Genomic DNA, 22,805 nt, shown 5'->3' with positions numbered 1-22,805 from the left:
GTATTGAATATGAAATCGTGCCAGACCAGGGCATTTCTAGAGTGGGTCAGGAACTGGAGGTAATTCTCAGAGCCTTGGGCTTCCTGTGGCATTAAAATTAGAGTACCTTTTAATTGTGGAATCCATTGTACACATTAAATACATGATGTAATTGAATCTTCCTACCATCTTTGGAGGCAGCTCCAGTAATTATTGTCTATCTTAAGCCCAGGCAGCAGTTGAAGAGACAGAGTGACTTGGCCACAGTCACACTGGTACTCATTGCCGGAGCTCCATTTGAGGTAGCCTGACTGTCTCCAAAGCTCGTATTCTTTCTTCTTCCAGGAGACCTAGCACATAAATACTCTCATAGGGACTTTTTCATGCTCTGCAGCCAGAGGCAGCTTCACTTTTATTTTAGGTTGTCTCTTAGATTCACCTACTTGACGTTTCAGGGTCAGTCATCTTCCATAGAATCAGACTTGCCTCCCTCCTTTCCTGCTCCCCATTAACCCATCTAGGCATTTAGTTACCCTGTTGGTATACATTATCTAACTACCTGCTGTGTCTCCGGCCAGCTTTGAGACTAGGAGGAAGACAGACCACATATAGTTCTCTACCTTCTCAGAGCTCCCTGTCTTATATACGGAGGGGGCAGATAATTAAATCAGCGTTGGTGGGGTAGCATATGAGGGGAAAGTGCTGTGACAGAGGTGACTCAGCCCAGCAGAGAGACTGGCATTTTTCTAGGACTTGCCATCTGCTCTGTACACTTGCTGAGACCCTGGGGTGCATCATCCAGGTATCTCAACATCTCAGAAGCTGAGTATTGCTCTGGCCATCACCCAGGAGCCTCTGGGCTTCTCGAATTTTGCAAAAGTGGGCATGGGTTGATGGAATTCATTTTCTCACTCATTTTTTTGAGAACTTGGATTTAAACCATTTCAGACAAGCTGTACTATATTTATGCTTTTATGTCCTGTTATGGCAGCTCGATAGATTAATTTTATCTTATAAATTGCATTTTCCCTCCCTAGTGTTTTTATTCTCCCGGTTGTATCTTTGTGTTCTTCTCAGTTGCTTGGCTAAATTTCAATCTACAGTTTTATTTTTCTGTCTCCTTGCCAGTGCCTGCAGCCCAGGCTGTTGTGAGAACAGCCTTCCAGGACAACCCAGGCGAGCAAGAAGGACCTGAAACCACACAGTCTGCTGGGAGAGACAAGGACATGGACAGTGACCAATATACAAGCTTTGAGATCGGTTAGAATTCAACCACCTATTACTGAGTACTAGACATTGTTCAGGATTGTTTTATATCAATGTTCTTGCTAGGCCTCTTGAGGGCTTTGATTAGCATTCCCATATAACATGTAGGACTGGTGAGGTTAATTTGAAAATTACTGACTTAGGGTCGGTCACACAGCTGGGAGGGAGCCAGAAGAGTCAGGGAACATCATAACGTCTTTGGGACTTAATGGTCTAGCATCAGACTCTTCGAGGTAGAAGGTGGGCTCAGGTTGTTTCATATAACACAGTCATTGCTCAGAGCATCTCACACTTCATGGACATGGGATCGTAGCAGGCCACTAGGATCCAGCTTAATGTTAGCTGTTGTTGAATTTGTCTTTGTACGAGCAGCGAGGCCTCCAGCAAGTTGTATCACCTCCCTTTAATTATGAAGTATTAAAAGCACACAGATATACATAAAGGACAGTACAACAACTATCCACATTTCTGTTTATCCAAGATGAGCCAATGCTTAATGCTTACTCCCTTTTCCTTAGATGTTTTATCTTTTCATTAAAAACAAAATCACTCTTGTTTTGGATAGAATTCACTTCATAAAACGTTGTGATCATTGGGAACTCTAAATCTGTGATGAGATGGCTAGGGAATAACCAGTCTCTGGAAAAAGACTGAGCCGTGGCCTCAGAAGGTCTGCAGTGCATTCTCCTCAGCCTGGACGACTGCACGGCCTTGTGTTTCTTCTGGGTGTTCTGGGCGTTCAGTCCAAAGCTCCTGTACCAGGCAGCAAAGTGCTGCTTAGCTCAGTGTGGGTTATGGTTTGCATGTGAAATGCCTCTCACAGGTTCATGTGTTTGAACACTTGCTCCCTAGTGGAGGTGCTGATTTTAGAAGCTGTGGAGCCTGGTCCTTGTTCATGGCTAGCGAATGGTGGAGGTCTCTGGATGGTGCCTTACTCTCTCAGTAACCACTTGTCACTGAGCTGTATATATCTTTAGGAGTGTGCGTCCAGTGCAATACACATGTGGCTGCTTCTTCTTGAATTCCCCTTTTCCTTGCCTCGCTGAAGCTTCATTCTGAGGTCTCTACCCTCAATGTATCTTTTGTGGGCATACTTTTTGACTTTCTTAGGACTTGAATACTGGTGTTGAGTTAATTTGTTCACTGACTGCCTGGCTCGGAGCCGCATGCCATGGGTAACACCTTACCTTTGGCTCCTTTTCCAAGAACACCTTGGTAAGTGCTTGGGGAGTGAATGGAGGCCATAAGTTGCCCGGGTCCTATTGGCCTTACTCTTGAGGCTTCAGAGATGTCTCTACTCATGCTTTTGACATAGGAGACCCCAATCATAGGAGTAGTTTAACAGAAAGCATCATTTGCAGTGTTTCTGTTTTATAGTTTGGGTAGATCCTCCAGCTCTTAAAGCCTTCAGTAACACAGACAACTCAGGTGGGGTGCTGGGCACATAAGCCGCTTTTGGTACATGCATAATCTTAAGTCCCAGGCCTGCCAGCCTGTGAGTTCAGACGTGTACTTATACACATTATACACATTATACATATACACATTTCTCACAGCGTTCATACAGTTTTAACCAAACAGTGGAGGTGCTTTCTTCAGAACTTCATTTTGGGCTGCTGAGCAGAGGTTAGCAAAGTGACATTGCGTTACTGATGCAGGCCATAAGACTTGCTATATATTGGCCTTGGAGCTAAGAAGTCAAATCCCTGCCTCTGCTAATTCACAACTATTGTAGACGGTGGACTTTTGAGGGTACTTCTTCTTAAGACAGGTTGTGGTGGTGGTGGTGTTTTTGTTTTCCTTTTACTGACAATGGATTTTTTTCTCTCTCACATAATGTATACTGATTATAGTTTCCCCTGGCTCGGCTCCACCACGTTCCCCCTCACCTGCTCACCTGTCACGATCTACTACTCCGTGTTTCTGATTTGAAAGTAAACAGGCTTCTAGTGGATAATAATACAAAAGAATGTGTAATAAGATGAAACAAAAACTATCACATGGGAATTGAACAAGACAAACCAATAGAAGGAAAATAAATATCTCAAGAGAAGCCACAAGAATCAGAGACCACTGATTTGTACCTTCAGTGCAAATCCAATAACAGCACTAAACTGGAAGCCATAATGTATACCGGATGGACCCGGGTCAGACCTATGCAGTCCTGTGACTACTGCATCAGTCTAGGAGTTCATGAGAACTTTAATTACATTGATTTAGACGGCCTTATTTTCATGATATCCTCCATCCCCTTTGCCTCTCAGACTCTTTCCTTATCTTTGTCTGGAGATTTCCATGAACTCTGAGGGGAAGAATTTGATGGAGATATCTCATTTAAGTCTGTGTGTTCTAAGGTTTTTCATTCTCTGCATTGTGTCTAGCTGTCTCTGTATTTGTCTCATTTGCTGCAGGATGGTATTTCTCTGGTGATGGCTAAACAAGGCACTGCTCTGAGTATAGCAGAATGTCATTAGGAGTCATTTTACTGCTGTTTTTTAAAAAGAATAGTAGTATTTGTTTTTACCCTATGTCCCTGGGCTATGTAGTCTCTGTTTCTTGGTCACTCAAGCTGTGCCAGGTATAGATCCCATCTCATGGAGTAATCCTGAAGTCAAATCAGATATTGATTGGTTATTCCCAAAATGTTTGAGTCACGATTGCCCTAGCAATTCTTGCAGACAGAATATCATTGCAGAGTAAAGATTTTGTGGCTGGCTTGGTGTTTACATTTCACTTTCGGTAGTAGGTATAAGACCATCCTTTACCAAAGATAGTAGAACCTAGGAAATGGGAGTGAAGACTGTTCATACCAGCTTGACTTCTCCATGCTCAACAAGATATGCAGGTGTTTTCTTCAGTAATGGGGCCTTGCTGACAGTTTGTGAGAACAACCCGTAGCCTTGGCAACAGCCTGAGTTGTTTGGAGATTCCTATGGGACCTCTTTGACCAACAATTCAATTAAATGTAACCCATCTCAGGACTGAAGGTTTCATTTGGTGACAAGAGATGAACAATTGGGACTCTGTCTCCTCCATTGTTTGGCATTTCACTTAGATCACCTTCATATATGTATATTATCCCGTCCCGCGGGATTCAGTTATTCGTGGGTGCGAGGGGGACCGCAAACCTGGAAGGAAATGGGAGTAAAAGAAAGAAGAGTCGGAGGACCAAGTAGATTGAACCTATCAAGGTCTCGTTTATTAGGCTGAGGTGCCTTCTTTTTAAAGCATACATCTCGGGGAATATGGGAGGGGTCTAGGGAGAATTATACAAAGAACAAAGAAGTGGGCATCTGCTGACATGGGGGCCGAAGTCAGGCGCCAGGCAGTGGGCACTCTGGATCTTATCTCTGGAACATCGATCCTCCTTGACGGCCTTGGGGGTCAGGCTGGGCTCAGGCGTAACTCATGTCCTTGGATGGCATGGGAACTCAGGAAGAGATAGGGAAGAGGGGACTATAATTTAGCTTTTACAGCCTCAGGTGCCAGGAAAGGAATAGGGAGGAAAGGGGGGTGACAACCAGCTCTTAGTACAAGGCCCTTGATTTGTTAAGGAGATTGTGAAGGGCTCACTTTCTCACGGGATGGTCTCTGACAGTATATATTTTAGGAAGCTTCTACTTGTATTGTGTTTCCATAGTACCTTGAGGGTGCGTCTAAAGGGTGACATATAGGAATGCTATGCTTGTTGGTTTGTTAGGAGCAGAGTTTAAAGTGAAGGTGTGAGCATACACAATACCCCTGTCACTCTAAGTGCCAGGTCTCAAAGTGACATTTGTGTAGGAGTTGCCTTTTTCTATGCTTTATGTTTTATTCCTTCACAAAACACATCAAGATTATGTTTAGTTTTTTGAGGGAAGAAAGATTTCTTCTTCATACTATCAAAAGCAAGCCATGGTATGAGGTTTCTATGTTCATGGGGCTATTCAATCTTTTGATGTTGCAGCATGACATTGTGGTCTATAGATGTGGTAGGCTGCATCCTCGGCTTCCTGGGACACATGTAACTTATGGGGCTTAGGTTAGTATATATTTCCTTATCTTGGAGGATGACTTCCTAGAAGAAAACCTTGCTGAGAGATCAGGTGTTCTTTCTGCTTCTTATCCTCTTTGAGCCCAGTAGTTTTCACGTACATTTTCCATCGCCCGTCTTGTGCCGGATACCAGAGAAACAGATGAACAGCATGGTTTCCCCTTGATGACATATTAAGCACTGGAGAACTGCTATATTGGGAATACTTCTATTAAGGCATGTACCTACTGTTGTCCAAAAATCCAATGATGATATTGACATTGTTAACAATGATAAGAGTAGCCTTGAGACTGTGAGGAACAAATTATAGAACCTGTGGCTCCACAGACTGTCTTTCTGAAAGCCATCCTAGATCATCTAGTCCGGCTCATGTTGTTGTCTTTAAAGCCTTTTCCTGAGCCAGCCTTTGCTTTGATGCCTTCCATGATGACATCTTCTTCCATCGTTGACGAATTGGTTCTAAAGAATCAAGGAGCATTCCTGTTCTCTGAATTCATTTACTGCTGAATTTATTATTCCTGTTAGTCTTTTTCTGATATTGTTCAATATAATCTCAACCAACAAATACTGCTGGTTCTTCTCCTGAGTGGTGTTCTTGTTACCTTGCAAGTGAAATTCTGGAGGCTCAGAGTGGCCCATTAATTTGCTCAAGTAAGGTTATTTAAAACAAAGTGGCACAGCCAGTGTTGGAGACCAGGTCTTTTGATTTTAAAGAAGAGATTTTTCAGGCCTAGAAAGATGTCTGAGTGGATAAGAACCCCCACTTACAATGGACCTATATCAAAACCTAACTCCTGAGCTCACAACTGCCTGTAATTCTGGTTCAGCCACTCTCTCCTGACCTGCATGGGCACCTACATGTATGTGATGCATAGACAAGGGGGCACATAATTGTACACAGAAAAGTGTACAGTCCAAAGGTAGGCTCACAGAGAAAGGAAAACTAGGCCTGACTACGGAAGGACAAATATTTATTCTGGACACAGTAAATGCTAAAACATGGAACTGTGAAATAGCTTGATGTGGGGAGAAGGGTCTGATGACTTTGTGGGGACATGCCATGGATGGTGTGTGGGGCTAGGTTGCTTCCAACATGACAAAGAGGGTGGATTGAATGGTAAAATAGTATGCTAGTCAGCTTTCTAGAGCATGACGAAATTTCTGAGACAATCAACTTGAAATAACAGAGAATATTGACTCATGGGTGCAGTCCATGACTTCCTGGACTTGTCACTCTGAGCCTTTGGTGAGGGAATAATATCATGGTGGGGACATTTGATAAAGTATACCTGTTCACCCTCATAATGTTTAGGAACCATTTAGAAACCAGGGTTTGGGGGATAGGGTCTTAAAAGTCCTCTTTAGTGATGCTTTTTTTCTACAAGGCTCCACCTCCTAAACACAGCACAACCTTCCAGTGGTGTTATAAACCAAGCCTTTAATACATGGGCTTTGGGGACATTTAAGATCCAGAATTCAACTGTGGGAAGCTGTAGAGGTAAGAAGTTGATTGCAGCAAAAGGAGACACTGACAAAGATTAGTATTTGATTTTCAGATTCTGAAATCTGTCCACCTGATGACCTTGCCTTATTACCAGCATGCAAAGAGAATCTTGAAGACCTCCTAGGCCCATCCTCCATAGCCACTTACCTGGATTCCAAGAGTCAGCTCTCTGTTAAAGTCAGCGTGAATGGAACTGACCAGTCTGAGAATATCAATATCCCTGATGACACAGAAGACTTAAAACAGAAAATCCACGACTTGCAAACCGAGCTGGAAGGCTACCGGAACATCATTGTCCAGCTACTGAAGCACTCTCAGTGCAGTGAGGCTATTATCACAGTTTTGTGTGGGACAGAAGGGGCCCAAGATGGCTTGAACAAGCCTAAGGGCCATATTGATGAGGAAGAGATGACATTTTCAAGTTTGCACCAAGTACGATATGTGAAGCATATGAAAATCCTCCGTCCACTAACCCCGGAGATGATTGATGGCAAGATGCTAGAGAGCCTCAAGCAGCAGCTGGTGGACCAGGAGCAGGAGCTACAGAAGGAGCAGGACTTGAACTTGGAACTTTTCGGTGAAATCCATGACCTGCAGAACAAGTTCCAAGACCTCTCGCCATCAAGGTACATCCTATTCCTGCTTCATCCTCCTCATTAGGCTTGCAGGTTTCCCAGGTCGTTGCTATGTAGGAGCCCAGCAGCTCTTGAGCGAATGCTACTCCCTGGGTGGGTAGAGTATACCCTAGGGAAGGCTTCACTTGGGCTTCAGGCAGCCACACAGCTTCACTCTATGCATGCGTATGTTAGGAGCTGGGCAACTTCTGAGACTGGCAGGGCAGGAGTTGCCCTCCTCAGGCTGAGGACTCAGTGTAGAAACTCCACAGCCATCAGACGGTGGATTGCAGTGTGTTTACTGAGCTGCCTGCTGTGTTTATTTCTGAACTCTGTTATTGGCTTTTGCCTTGTTGTGGAAATAAAATGGATGTCCTAAGCAGGTTGGGAGGAATATAAATGTTTTTCATATCTTTACCCTTTAAGGTCATCTTAGAGAAATAAGCCTGTGTAGAAAGCAAGAAATTCTTGGGTCATGAAGATAATGCTTTATAGTTATAAATATGTACACTGGCTTCGTGAGATATGGCAAAAAAACGGGATAGTCTGTAAATTTGACCTTCATTCGTTACTAATTTGAGAAAAGCGCTGTTCTGGATTGTCAAGAGATAGAGTGATATTTTATTTTTCAAGGCTACCCAAGCAGCAAGACTGAGGGAAACTTATCAGCCTTCAGGCTCGGACGTGTTTGTTTGATTTTGTTTTGAGATGGGAGTTTCACCACATAGTTGAAGCTGCTCTTAAACTCATATTCTTCCTGCCTCTGCCTCCTGAGTGCTGGATGGCAAGTGTGTACCATTCCACTGGGAAAGAACTCAACTATTTAGTTCCAGACACACTGAGCAGGAGGCATTCTCAACTTGTTTTAGTTAGCAGAGCAACTGAGACTCCTAGAGATTTCTGTGACTTGCCCGTGGTCAGAGCCCCTGCCAGGGTTCCAGCCTATACTGCCCACTCTTAGTGTTCCCCGGAACTACCCCACCCTTGAGATGGCGCTGCTGTGATTTGCCTGTAGTGTATTGGTATTAACAGTGGTCATGGTGAACAGCTTGCTGTGACTGTTTTTCCTCGTCTGAGGAAGCTGCAGGCTTGCTCTTACCGACTCCTGGGCCTGCGTAGAGAAGGGTGGCACCTGGTGGTGAGGGGGTGGTATTGCATGATAACTCTTCACATTCTGTGGGTTTGAAAAGCAAAGCTTTAGCTCTAAATACCTTTGAGAAAGCTTTCCTTCTCTGCAAGAATCCATTTGTTAGAAGCCTGGGAGAACCAGGTGACCTACGATAACTTGATCCCATGACTGATGGGACCTAGTCACTCAGTAAGGTGGTGGCCTGGCGTCCAACTGACTCTTTCCGTTGGAAGCAGGGAGTCCTTTCTTTTTACCCTTGCCGTATACATACTTGTACTTGGTGAGAATTTTCAGTGGGTCCCTGACCTTGGGGCATTTGTTTCTACAATTCAGAATAGTGTCTTTGAAGAGTGTATGGAAACTAATTGTGCTCCTGAGTCCTTGCCAATCTATGCTTTAATTGGGGGCTCTCTAAGGTTACAAATATTGCAGAAGAATCTCTGTTCAAGCATTTGTTGGCTGTTTGAACTCAAAGAAGGGGTGACCTTGTACAGTTTCAATTTTTCTAAAGTATATATGCTTGTACAGCTACGGGCTTTCAGAAATTATGCTCTGTCATTTTTCCAATTAGTGTTGAGGTCACAAAAATTCAATTCGAAAATGACACACACATTTTCCTTCCCTCTTTTATCAGATACGATTCATTGGTTCAGTCCCAAGCGAGGGAGCTCTCCCTTCAGCGACAGCAAATTAAGGATAGCCATGGCATCTGTGTCATTTACCGTCAACACATGAGCACCATGATCAAGGCGTTTGAGGAGCTTCTGCAGGCCAGTGATGTGGACAGTTGCGTGGCCGAGGGCTTCCGGGAGCAGCTGACACAGTGTGCTGGACTGCTAGAGCAACTGGAGAGGCTGTTTCTCCATGGTACGTAGGTAGAGGCCCTCACTGTGACTCTCCGGCTCCTTCGGTGTGGGCACCAGCAGGTTTGATTCGTTGGCTTTGCTGTACACACAAACCTGGCTGTTCTGCCATTAAGCCGAAACAGCCTTCTACTTCACAGTCCTGCGCTTTGCTTCTCTTGTTCCCCCTTGTTTTTCTCAGCCCTCCTATTAGGTAAGTGCTCCTGGACAATCTCTGTCATAAGACAGCAACAGTCCTGTCACTCACCGACATCACTGTCCCCGCTCCTCCATTTTTCTTGGTTTTCATAGTCAGGAAGCTAGTGAGTTAGTGAGTGAGTGAGTCCAGTTTTATGGTATGTAGAGTGGTCCACCAGAGGAAGTACCTTCTCTGTGGTTGTGTTGAGAATGCATGGCCATGCTGGGGTTTTACAACTCATCTCTTCGCATAAGTCTGTTCCCGCTAGATCTGTTTGTATTCTTGATATTGTAGACATTACTTGGTTGGAGCATCACAGTGCTCTTGGAATTGGACAATAACTCAGTGTCATAGTCACTGTTGTGTTGCTTTAAAGAGACACCATGACCAAGGCAGCTCTTGTGAAAAAGGAAGCATTTATTTGGAGTTTGTTTACAATTTCAGAGGTTTTGTCCATTGTCATCATGGTGGGGAAAATGGCAGAGTACAAACAGTAGCTGAGACCTACCTTATTTGTAGGGGTTGGGGAGTACGACACTGGCCTGGCGTAGGCCTTTGAACCTCAAAGTCCTCTCCCAGTGACACACTTCCTCCAACACATCCACACCTCTTAATCCTTATAATGCTCTCAAATAGTACTACTTCCTTTTGGCTAAGTATTCAAATATTTGGTCCTCTGGGGGCCATTCTGATTCAAACCACCATTCTTGGTTTTGTTAGGACTTGGCTTTATGAGTGACATGTGGTTCTCATGACCAAGTACTTTTGGTCAGATGTGTTAATGGTAAATTGAGGCTAAACCCTCAGATCTGTGTGCTTTGCAGGTTAGGAACCTGGCCTTAATCAAAGCAGTAAGTTTCCTAGAGACACAGGGCACTTGGTAATGCCAGATTTAACTGTTCTTTTGCCTCCACTCACAGAGAACCGATAGTTCACCTTGGTCCCTGTATGTACAGTTTAATTCCAGGATAAACACAGGGTAGTTCCCCCATCTGATAGCCATTAGTGGTTTTCCTAGAGACCTGTCATAGACTGGCTTCCTGGCATTTGTTCCCTAAGAGCCCTGAGGATCAGGGTATAGGAGCACTGGCCTATATGCAGCTTGATAAAGGCTGTTCTCTCTGGACCATGCGGTCTAAATAAGCTCACTTTCACTTACTAGTGCAGAAGGAAGTGGGTGTCAGACAGATAAAACTGGATTGACCAAGCCCATAATGCTTTGTTGTGTTTTCTTCAGCTGGTCCTGGCCCTGGCCTTGGCCAGGGAGGTGAGGGGAAAGTTGCCTCTGGCACCAGCTCCTCTCCCTCTTCAGCTGGCTGCTCAATGTCTTCGCTCTCAGCCAGAATCTGACAAACATCCCGCTTGTTGTTTCCTCTGGAGGTAGGAACATTCAGAGCTAGCAGATGGCACGTGTAGAACCTCACTTTCTTCGAGGTACAAAGGCCACAGGAACCTCACTGCAGCTTCCTCCCTATGCAGGGAAGAAAAAGAGGCACAGAGACTGATATTTCTTGGATTCCATGGTAGGAGTCTGGCTCTTGCATTATGATCTGGATTTACAATAAAGTAATTGGCATGTAAAGTAGGTGTATGGCAAAGGTTGTCAAACATTTAAATATAGACCTTAAAAAGTAATACCAAGCATGTTTCCTGTGGAATGATAGCTAGGCAGACACTACCCTGATTGTATCATTTGTGTAGCCGTGCATGGGCAGTCTCCGAGTTTCTGTGCCTGGACCCTTTAGAAATGTGGGTTTTTTTTTTTATATAGCAACAGGACTCTTTGCAACCTTTCCCTTTGCTCAGTGATTGATAACACACATTAAGCTTTAGTGGCTGCAGAACATTTTCTATATAAATGTCCCTTGCCTTATTTGATGATTCCCAAGGGATGGACGCTTAGGTTGTGTCCATTTGGGGACCGTTGTAAAGAACACTGACTTGGAATCTCAGTGCATCCTTGCTATTTCTGTCACAGCATTCGGTTGGCAGAATCTAAGCCGCAGGGTAGGGTAGGTAGTAATGCGCTTTCTTGACACTTGCTAAGGGCAGAGCTGGAAACTTAGGGTCCCATGAGGGGTCTGGACTGGGAAGATGCTGTGGAGCATTCACTTTCCTAGAGTGAAGGTCTGTAGCGTTTAGATCTTCCACAGACTCAGACACGGAGTAGATCTGTAGCTGGAGTTGCAGTCGGGTTTCCCAGCATAGCCCATCATGGTGTCTTCAGAGACACGCTGGTATGAGGAATGCAGTAATTGAGCAGAGTGCTAGAATTGCTGCAGAGACAATTCCGAGATAGCCCTTCAGTGAACTCGGTATGGCTGTCAAGGTTTAGCCTCTTAAATAGAAGCCAGTCACTAAGGATCCTTTGCCTTGACACTTTTCCTCATTCCTTCTCAAGACTTTCCCTGGTGTGATGGAAAAACCAGTGCAGGGATGTGGAAGGTGGCGTTCACTGTATGTTTGCTGTATTCTCAGCACAGGAGGAACTATACATGTGAGGAGCATGAGAGGTCACACAGGAGATGGCAGAGTCCGAATTGGAGGTTTTCTTTCACAGCCGGTTCAGACCACTTCGATATCTGTGTCCCTGTCTCATTCGAGTCAGGCTGGATGTGGAGACCAAAGGTTCCTGTCACGTTTCCCGTTCTCTGACTGCTCAGACCAGTGCCTTTCTACCCAGGCTGTACTCACTCTCTATAGAAATTGTATCGCTCCTCTCAAAGCTCTCTCTGTTCACCCCATAGAAGAGAGAGCTTGTTCCTGTACTTCACTCTGGGTTATCTGCAACTCACACATGTCAGTCTGACTTTGTGGTATAGGCTATCAGAGGGAAGCTAGAGTGGCCTTTGGAGTCAGATATTGGAGTTAATACCCTGGTTTATGGGTCATTCGACTTCAAAGGTCATATGTCTTCTATGGAAGTAGCAGCACCTACCTTAGCAGAGTTGTTTGTAAGGATTAAGTGAGCTTATTTTAAGTGTCTCGTGTTGCCCTTGGAAACATACAGCATTTGGGAAGTGACAGCAAGCATTGCAAGAGGTACCTGGTCTGTCTGTAACTTGATATTGCCATGGTTGGTATCCATGAGAGGTCTGCCCTTTTCTGAAGAGAAATCGAGGAAGAGAGGATTGGGAGGTAGGGTAGAGGGGAGATCCATGAAGGGAAGGACTGGGAGAAGAGGGAAAACTTCAGACAAAAGGGAGGAAGGGAAGGAGGGAGGGGAGGGGAGGGGAGGGGAGGGGAGGGGAGAGGAGGAGAGGGGAGGGGAGGGGAGGGGAGGGGAGAGGAGAGGAGGGATGGATGATAACAGTGTCCCAGGCTGTTAAACAAAGGGTCTGACTCCTGTCACCATGGAATCACCTCCTCTGTATAGAATGGTTTTTGCTTCAGAGATGAAGCCCAGATGCCTGGCATGGTAGCACAGGTTTATCATCCCAAGCAGGGCTGAGGAAGAAGATTGTGGGTGTATGGCTGGCTTGGGATACATAGAAGATTTTTGCCTTAAAAGCAAACAAATGAACCTTGGGGCGGAGGGGAGAGGCACAAAGCTCCCTCCATCCCCCACCTCTAATTTCCCCTCTGGCTGATACTGGACTGTGTTTGCCTTCACCGCTACCACACTGTCCCTCATCCCCACACCCTGTAACTGTCTCCTTGGAGGTGAGCTCACCGAGGACAGACCGGACAGCTCTGCATCCACCCTTCTATCCTCGGTGTGTGCCAGGCTCCTGAGAGGAGCCGTGGTCGAAAGGAGAGAAGAAGAATGGCCTGGAGTTGGAGACACCAGGAACTTGGGTTTGAGTACGGGGATCATGTCGAGTCGTGGTGAGAAATTGTGTGCCAAAAGAGGCTTCTGAAGAGCAGCAAGCGACAGTCTGGTTAGCCATTCACAAGTCACATTCTCACTGTGGTCTTCTTGTTTGTCACCCAAGAAAGGGAAAGCTGGGTTTTTTTTTTTTTTTTTTTTTTTTTTTTGATGTCTGTTTTAAAACATGATACTCCCTCACTGCATGAGCTCACAGTTCTTAGGTTTGCCAGAGAGCTGGAAACAGTGCTTTCATGCTGTGCATCCCAAGCTCCTGCCATAGCTGACAGATGGTCTCCTGCCACCTATGTGGAGGCAGTTTCCACCAAGAAACTCAGTTTATCAGTGGTTACGATCCCCTCATGAATCCCCAAATGACGGCCATTTGTCACTTCACTTTAAAAGGACCCTATTGTGATAGAGGAATGGATGGATGTAATACAAGCTACTCAAAAGATCTTTTATTTAACAGTGAGAGAGCTCACTCTGTTGGTGGCACTGAGACACTTGCTTCTGTGGGCATGAGTCCAGATCTTTGATGGTTTTAAGATGTACTCATGATTGGGAGGCTCAGGATGCTTACAGCTATCCCAGACCAAAGACATCTGCTATGTGCCTGAAGGAAATGACTCTCAGTGTACAGTGATCCCCATGGAGCAGGCTGCCATCTTGTGTTTGCTTGGCGGTACTTATGTAGCTTCTAGCTGGTGGCAAGGCTTGGCTGGTGGCCTGTCTTGAGGTCTGAGGTTGGAGGCTTTTCATCAGCTGAAGGCTGGTGAGCAGCCCCAGTGCCAACTAGGCTGTTCCTTCAGAAGATAGGTGCCTGACCCATTAGGGACCATCCTTCACTCTGGGGCTTTGAGATCTGGCTTAGTCACTATGACTTCCTCCTTTTGACGAGTTGTACAGAAGTCACACATAGACACGCACTAGAGACGTGAGAGCATCTACCAGGCTGGTCGACAGCCAACCTCTGGAAGCCACAGAGTCTCCCTAGTATGGGAAAGATATGACCAAGAAAATCCAGGCATAGAGTGTTGACTGTACCTGCCATGACCCTGCTCGCTTCTGAGCTGTAGCCTGCAGTAAGGTGAGAATAGAGCGCAGAGCCTCGGGCTTGCCCTTCCTGCTGTAAAGTGGAAGCAAGTGTTGGTACTGTAGGATTATAGTGAACCCAAGGCGGAGAGTCCATTCTAAAGTCATTGTGCTCAGGGCTGCTGCCTCCACACTGGGTCCATGCGTCTTTTTTTCTGAGGGTAACAGTGCTGTACAGTAGCAGGTATGTGGTGACCTGCCGGGGTAGAGATGGAGCCTGCCTGCCACGCAGGCCCCCCTGTGAGAACTGTAAGCTGAATCCCGATGAGAAACAAACCCACTCGCTCTGGTGTTCTTTTTCCTTACCGGGGATGTTTTGGGACTTTTCCTTTGGGAGTTTAGAGCACTGTGGGGACAGTCTAATTATAGTCTCCTTTTTCAAGGCAACGAAAGAAGGGCTTTTTTATCTTCTTCTTTAGCCATGCATCAGTTTCTTCAAAGAGCTCATCCTGGTCTGCAATTTCCAGAGTTTTGAAGTATTTTTAAAATAAAGTTGTTAGTTGCTTTGAAATCTGGGCCTGTGCATCCTTTCAAACGATGACACGCAAGAACAGAGCACAGCGTCTTTCTCCCAACAGCATCCTGTGCTTTATTTTTGTTTTCTTTTGTTGTTTCTGTTAGTCATTTCCCCTGCTGTCGACAGTGGCCTTTTCAACTGCACTCAACTGCACTTTTCAATACTGCTTTCCCCACTAATCCCAGTTCTGAGCGTCTTTCCTAGGGAAATAATTTAAATGCAGATAAAGCCGTGTGCACAGATATATTTGTGTCATTTATTTACTAAAATGAAAATTTGGAGATGACCTAAATACCCACTAGGGAACTGCAAGATACAGTCCACGTGTTCCTGCCATAGAATGTTAGCATGATCTTCACAATGGAGGTCTCTAAAGCAAACTTAGTAGGAGAAATGCATATACTAAAATGGGTTGTGCAAAAATGAAGTCAGCATCATCTCTGCCCACATGCCTGGAGGAGAGAACAGAAGGCAGTTCAAGAGCGTGCCAGCTCGGGGGAGGGGCGGGAAGAGGAGGCTTTATAATTCTATTGCTCACTCCCCATGGTGAGCATATATTTTTCTAGTGCCACAGGATATTTGTGTTATGTTCTATGGTACTAGGGATGGAACCCAGAACTTCACCTGTGCTGTACCGTACCACTAACCTGTGCACCACTACAGTCGCTCTCTAGCCCTCCTATAAAAATTTTGTATCTGTGTATGTACCTGCTCATGTGTGTATACATGTGTTTGTGCAGGTGCGTGTGTGTGCGCGCGCGCGCGTGTGTGTGTGTGTATGTATGTGTAAGTGTAAGGTAGGGGCTGCTGGAGTAGAGGACAGAGGTTGATGTTACATGTCTTCCCTATCTTCCGTATCATTCAACTTGGAGATGACTGGTTTTTCTAGACTGCCTGTCCAAGAAGACGGCCTGGGGATCTTCTGTCTCCCTCTCTCCAGGGCTGGAATTCTAGACATAAGCTGCTGCATATATATATATATATGTATATATATATATATATGTATATATATATACATATATATATATATGCACACACACACACACATATACATACAAATATATATTAGTAGGTGCTAGGGAGCAAACTCTGGTCCTAACGCTTGTATGGCACTTTACTGACTAAGCTGTTTCCTTAGATCTAGTAGCATATCTTGTGCTTTTTATTATTATTATTATTATTATTATTATGAAACAGTCTTACTAAGTTGCTTGAACCAACTTGAATTTAGGACCCTCCTGCCTTGGTCTCCTAAATAGCTAGGATGACAGGCCTTTGCAGCTAGGCCCTGCTGTTACCGTGTTTAGAGAGTGGAAGGAGCAGCATTCAGAGAGACCGTTGTGGCCGCTTCCTAAGTTGAGTCCAGTTATCTGGACCCAGTTCCTGAGGAGCTAGTATGAGTAAACTCAGCTGAAACTGACAGGTCCATGGCTCTGCAAATACCTGGACAAGGAAGTGCCAGCAAACCGTTTTGAAAACTGTTTTCATCCTCTGATGTTCTCTCTGCTTCCAGGAAAATCAGCCAGAGTGGAACCACATCCCCAGAATGAACTGCTCAAGGGGTGAGTGTGTAGCAGCTGCTAAGAAAACCCCAGGACTGTCCACCCTCGGATTTCCTGCAAGTCCTTTTAACTTAAAGCTCCCTTTCTTTCTGTAACGTTGCTGCTTCTTGTAAACAAGGCACCAATACCCACAGGACCAACCGTGGCCACACACCAAACAAGCAGCATGCACCACTGTAGATCCTGCAGCTTCACCTCAGGCTCAGGTGACTTGTGTGTGGTATTTCTGTCAGTGACTGCAAGCAGATCTTCCTGTAGGTGACTGATGGTTCCACTGTCCTAAGCCTGGCACTTACACATGTCAGCTGATTTGTTTTATTTCCCTTTCCTTCAACCTCCTACCTTCTTCCTCCCCCATGGCTCCTTATTCTCCTGACTACGGCTCTGCATAGCTCGGTACTCTGCCACCGAGCAGTAGGAAAGCCATTCCTTGGAGCAGAAATGACCACACATCTCGCCAACACCATGTTTCTCTCTGTTTCAAGATCAGCTGTTCTTGCCCTGTCACTTGACATAGTTACATGAGGCACTTAACTGTGGTTTGCACTACTTTCCCATTTGGCTCACCCCTCTTCAAAGACAGCTATATCTAGCACCAACTGGAAATTACCCTTGTTGCTTCTAAGGCCACAAGGCAAGCATTTCCATTTGCTATTCAGAATGAGGAGCCTGTGGGTCAGAGCTACACATCAGCAATTGAGTGGCCGAGCTAGGACTAGACCTTAAGTCTTTCTTGCTCTGGCACCTGGTTTTCTGTGCCGCCATTTAAGGATAAGGATGAAACATGGATTGTATACTTTCTTTTGGCCACCTGTCTGTTCTGAGGACTTGCCTACTTCTGTCCAAACATTTCGCTGCTCCAAACGCTGTGAAACACCTTCTTTCATATGTGTGTCCATTGGGAGTCCTTGGGGTGAAATGAAGAAATGGATAGTCTGGATGCAGAAGCATAGAGATACAGAGATACATGGATACAGAGAGCAGGAAGTGGGGTGTCCCTCTCAAGACTTCTATAGTCATAAAAGAAACATTCTTCCCTCTGCAGTATCACCAAAGATCCCTCCTAGTTCAATCTATACATCCATATTTATTTCATATCCTGCTGGCAGCTGTGGAGATGGAAAGGCATGCTTCATTGAGTGGCACTGGTCCCACCTAATCAAGGGGTCTGAAAAATCAAACCAGCGGAGGAGCTAGGACCTCCCTAGATTATGTCTATGGCAGATGCAAAGGAGACATGGCTGGAGGGACAAGCTGGGACCACCAAGTGATCCGCAGAAGCTGTGTTAGGAATTCTCAGCCCAACACTCTTCTACAGGACTATTGGGGGCTTCTGAAGTTAGGGAAGTAAGGATGAAACTTTAGCAGAAGGGAGGCAAGGAACCTTTCTGTCCTCTTCAGCCAGGTGTTTCTCCTTTCCATCTCTGGCAGCTTTTCTTCTCCTCCTGCTCCACCATTTTCAGCTGTAGACTCAGCACTCGGGCCATTCGTGAGCTAATGAAGTAGGTACCCTTTGTCCTGCTGTCCATTTGCAAGTCAGCAGCAAGCCCTGCATCCATCACTCTGTCTGGGTGCAGCTGCACTGGTGTTTACCTCTTACTGGACGCACTGCGGCTTCAGAGTCCTGTGCTCTTGTCTAAGTGCATGAATAATGAGAAGTAGTAGGGAAAGGAGGCAGTGCAAAGAGCTTAAATTAAGGAGCGTATCTCCAGTGAAGATTCACACGGGCTTTTCACAGTGGCCAGGTGGGTTTTCCTAGGAGCTTACCCCGTCCTTGCAAACACAGCTTCCTAACCAAATGATTGCCGGGATGATGATATGGGAGTCTGCAGGAGGATCCTGAAAAGTTTCAGATTTTCAAGTCTAAGGTCATCCCATGGATTTGGATGGACTCTCACATCCTCTTGAATCTGTGGGGCCAGGTAGGCATAGGTCAGATCTGAGTGGTGCCACTTAGGAGCTGAGATGATCCCTGGATCATGATGAGCCTTGGCTGCCTCAGTTGTCAAAGGGCTCTAGTGGCTTCTTCCTCAGAGGGTGTCTGTGACGACAAAGACCCAGAGCAGAGAGCGCAGCACTGGGACGGAGCAGCACTTTGTAACAGGTGCCACCAACGTGCCCCCTGCCTCAAGTCCATTCTGTTTGCAGAATGGCACTGCTTACTGGAAACAAAAGGGCTGGCTGAAGTTGAATGGATGGCCAGTCACAAAATAGAAAATAACCCTAAGTATTCAAATATGTGGTTGAGCATGTGATCAGAATGTGAGAAATGACATTTCATTTTTAAATTTTAAAAATTAATTTCTTTTTATTAATATTTTGAGAATTTCATATGAATAATCTATATCATAGCTTCTTCCCTTTAATTCCTCCCATGTTCCCTCCCTTCTCACATTCATGGCCTCTTAATCTTTACTTATAGTTGTACCTATATATTTGTACATAAATTTATAAATGCAGTCTACACTAGATGACCTCAGCAGGTTGTAGTTGGAAATGACTTGTCTTTCAATCTTGAAGGTTAAGGACTGTGGAAGGCAACTTACCCTACCACCATCTCCTGCCTGAATCTCCTGAGCCTTCTGCCTCCCATGCTCTGTCAGATGATGAAATGTCTGAGAAGTCCTTCCTGTCTAGAGACCCGAAGCCAGACAGCGATACTGAGAAGTACCCAGCAATGGCGAGCCATTTTCCTCAAGGTACGCAGAACCTCACTAAGCACCTGAGGCACAACCAGGCCGTCTTGTCTCGGTGAGAATATTGGGCTGATGTCTGACCATTTTTTGCCAATAAAGGGAGCGCCTTTGAGGGCCAGAGCCGCTCATGGAGGGTGGTTTATCACTAGAAGGGTCCATGGTGTGAAAAATGTGGGTGACAGCGAGGAGGTCTTGATTGCTCTTTAAATGATGGCATGGATGGTTTCCCATTCTGCTCGTCTCACAGGCTGGCTTGAAAGCCTTCTTTGGTTTCTACACATCCTGAAACATGTCCCTTAACTATTGGCTATAGCGTCAGGCACTTTGTTTGGGTCTACTCAGGCTGCTGCAGATAAATCCTGGGACTGCAGACAGCACAAATCATCCCTCACAATTGTGGTGTGTGAAAAGCAGAGATCGGTGTGCTTTATAGGCAGTGTAGTTGAGTTCTAGTGAGAATCACCTTCCCACTTGAATAGAGGAAGAAAGGTCAGGGGAAGTCCGTGCAGCTTATGCCACAAGGACATTCATCCTCGTCATAGGTACTGCATCCTTAGGATCTAATTCCCTGCAGTGCCTCCCCCCCCCCCCATACCGTCACCTCTGTGGTAAGGTGTTCAGTGTAGGGCTTTCAGACACACACGTGTTCTGCCTTGCTCCGCTTTTAGATGTGGACTGAACTGTCCAAGTCAGCTTCCCAGGGACCGTCTCCTAGTCTCCTGTCACCTTACCATCTCAGTCAGTGGCCTCTGTTTGGGTAGGAAGTTGGACTTAGTGCTTGTCATTCCATATATTTCAAACATTCAAAGGACCATAGAGGCAGAGCAGATGGACTAAGCAAGTTTTTCCACCCAAGGGTTAAATAGTGAATATCTGTAGCTGTGCAAGGTGTGTCCTTCTGCATTTGCACAGCTCTGCTGTGAAGCACAAAGTAGTTATAAATGATGTGCGTGACCCTCATGAGCTGCAGTTACAAGAAGGTAATGCGTTTGGGCCAAAGCCTATGGTTTTAGGTCTTTAATATGTGCAGATACTGGGCATCTCTTGATGGTCTCTGATCTCCTGCTTACGCCAGATTTTTCTAAGGCTCCACAGTGGATTCTGTAGCACACCCTGGGCACTAGCACTTTTTGCTCTAAAATAAAATAAAATCTTGTTAACCCTAAACTACATAAACCATTGCTTTCAGAAATATTTGAAGCTTTTGGTTTATGCAGCTGGTTTCTTTTGGATGGAGATGCTCCACTGAGACTAGCTTCAAGTCGTTGGCTCATGATGTCCTCTGAGAGTCCTCTGGACACTCATGCCCCACATCTTAGACATACCTAGAATATGACATGCATATTCTTGATAGAACTAAGGGATGAGCCAGCTCTTCCAGTAGCCAGGTCCGTGGACCTCGTTCCTGGGAATTGGGGTATCCCTGAGATTCTTGTGAGTTTGTAAGTACTTGATATCTCTGTCACTTCAGCTCGTGGGTTCTGCCTTCATCTCCTGTAGGTTGGACCATAAATCAGTTCCCTCCTTTTGCACTAGTGCACTGTGACACTCAGTCCCTTTCCAAGATACTGAGAGTGCTGTATGAGGCCTGGTCACATGGGTACACTGCCACCAATATGCTTGAGTGCTGGAATATGGTAGTCATTATGACAAAGGCAGAGGGAATGTGATCCCTCGTTTTTTGTCCTTGGGCAGAGCTCTATTCTGCCTCTCACTGTATTTTGTTTTTAATATGGTAATAGATATAAGATAAAATAATACATAAAAATTTAATTTTCAAAGTTTCCTAGGGGTCCAGGCATGTCTTCTGGCTTTGTTCTGTGTGTGATGTGCTGGGCAGCCTTTGCCATTCATGCGTATTTTCAGCTTTGTTCTTGAGTAGGAACCCAGCTCTCTAGAGCTGTCCAAATATATTCACTATTTCCTTTTTTGGTTTGTTTCTCTTCTTCCTTTCTGTCTTTGCGTCTGTTTTTCCTTTTGTTGTGTTGGTAATCTGCATCGAGAGATAATTTAGCATCTTCTTCTTTGCTCACTTCACATTCTATCGTAGACTTTCTGACATGGCTGAACTGTAGCTTTCCTTCTGTTCCTAGTGTTCAGCATTTAAGGCATTTCTAGAAATTCACAGTTGTAAACACTGGTGGGGGGGGGGGGCGAAGGGTTGAAAACAAAGCCTTCCTCTTATTTGATGGCATTTTCTTAATATAGATTCTCCAAATTGGAACTACCTGGCAGAAGACACACAGTTTTTTCTAGTCTTTCATTTTAGTGTCTGGTAGCTTTTTATAAGCTTTATGGTTTTTATGAGTTAACACTTATGGAAGAGTTGACTATGAAGACAGCTCCATTTCTCCCATTTTGGAAAGGCAGTATAGTGTTTCTTTCTTCTCAGGATGGCTGCATAATTAATACATAGTATCTAATTCCCCTGGGAGTGTGTCCTCCAGCTCATCTGATAGTTTTCACTCCCAGCCAAAGCCTCTGTGAAAGATGGCTTGTTTGGAGCAACATCACCCCACTGCCTGCACTGTGCGACTCAAGTAATCCAGCAAGGGAGGTTGCAGTTCAAACCAGTGAGCTCCTGGTTGACTCTGGGCTGAAGGGCTGGCTTCTGGAAGAAGGTTGGCAGGGGCCTCAAGGCTGGGGCGGGAGGGCCGGTGTTGGGTACATCCTGTGTGCGCACAGACAACCTTCCCCTCCGTGCTGCTGCAGTGGGAGGCAGACATTCCACCAAATGACTTGCCACACTTCTGGCATTAATAGGAGATAGCTGAAGGACTGGGAATTAAGTCATCTCATAAACATTCAAATTCATGGCAAAATTACTATTTAATTAGGAAAAGATCTGTAACATTGTGCTACTTTTAAATGAAAGCCATTTTGGAGGAATTAAAACTGGGTCATAACATTAGTATAATGTTTTAAAACAAACATTACTAAGACATACTGAGTGTACCCTAATTGATGAATTAAAGACATTAGTTTTGCCTTTGGATACTTAATGTGATTATGTTTTAAACACTGACTCTGGAAATCCACCTCTAGAGTGAAACTGTGTTGCCTTCTTTCTCTGCTGAAGTGAGATGAACAGAGGGTAAAAAATTGATGCATGCTCATCTTAGAAGTTTGGAAAAATTAAGTTTATATATATTACATGATATGTTAAAATGTCTAACAGGGGTTTTGAGGAATCTGAAATCTATGACCCTGATGTATTTGCTTCTTTTGTATGTTTGCTTTCGCTATCCTTATGTTCTTACATAGAGAGCTGCGATTATGTTGTAACCAATTTCATAGCTTTTGAAATTTAACATAATAATACATTTTCCATGGTATTTATAGTTTTCATAACATAATTTATTAGCTGTGTAACTACTCATCATAGTGAATGGACCTCAGTTCAACGAACAATTTGAGATGTCGCAGTTTCCTGTCACAGGTAAAGCTCTGATGCTTATTTTCATGCATTCTGGCAAATACCTGTGAGCATTTCACATGAGCTCCTTAAATAGAGTCCTGAAAGTGGAGCAGTTTGGCAAAAGACATTGGAGAACTTTCCTA

The 22,805-nt window shown here is 45.0% G+C and overlaps 1 protein-coding gene across 2 annotated transcripts in view; it reads left to right on the top strand.

Annotated features, from left to right (window-relative positions):
• Cdk5rap2 (CDK5 regulatory subunit associated protein 2) overlaps positions 1-22,805 on the top strand; it is a 193,581-nt gene that overhangs the window by 136,553 nt on the left and 34,223 nt on the right. For both annotated transcript variants that reach the window (NM_001313762.1, NM_145990.4), the window contains 5 exons: positions 1,108-1,239; positions 6,835-7,408; positions 9,160-9,392; positions 16,500-16,548; positions 19,069-19,247. In NM_001313762.1, coding sequence (NP_001300691.1) covers positions 1,108-1,239; positions 6,835-7,408; positions 9,160-9,392; positions 16,500-16,548; positions 19,069-19,247 — 1,167 coding nt within the window. The remainder of the gene's footprint in view (positions 1-1,107; positions 1,240-6,834; positions 7,409-9,159; positions 9,393-16,499; positions 16,549-19,068; positions 19,248-22,805) is intronic.

Source organism: Mus musculus, chromosome 4 (genome assembly GCF_000001635.26).
Source record: "Mus musculus strain C57BL/6J chromosome 4, GRCm38.p6 C57BL/6J".
NCBI lineage: Eukaryota > Metazoa > Chordata > Mammalia > Rodentia > Muridae > Mus > Mus musculus.
This window is presented reverse-complemented; position numbering and strand designations above follow the sequence as displayed.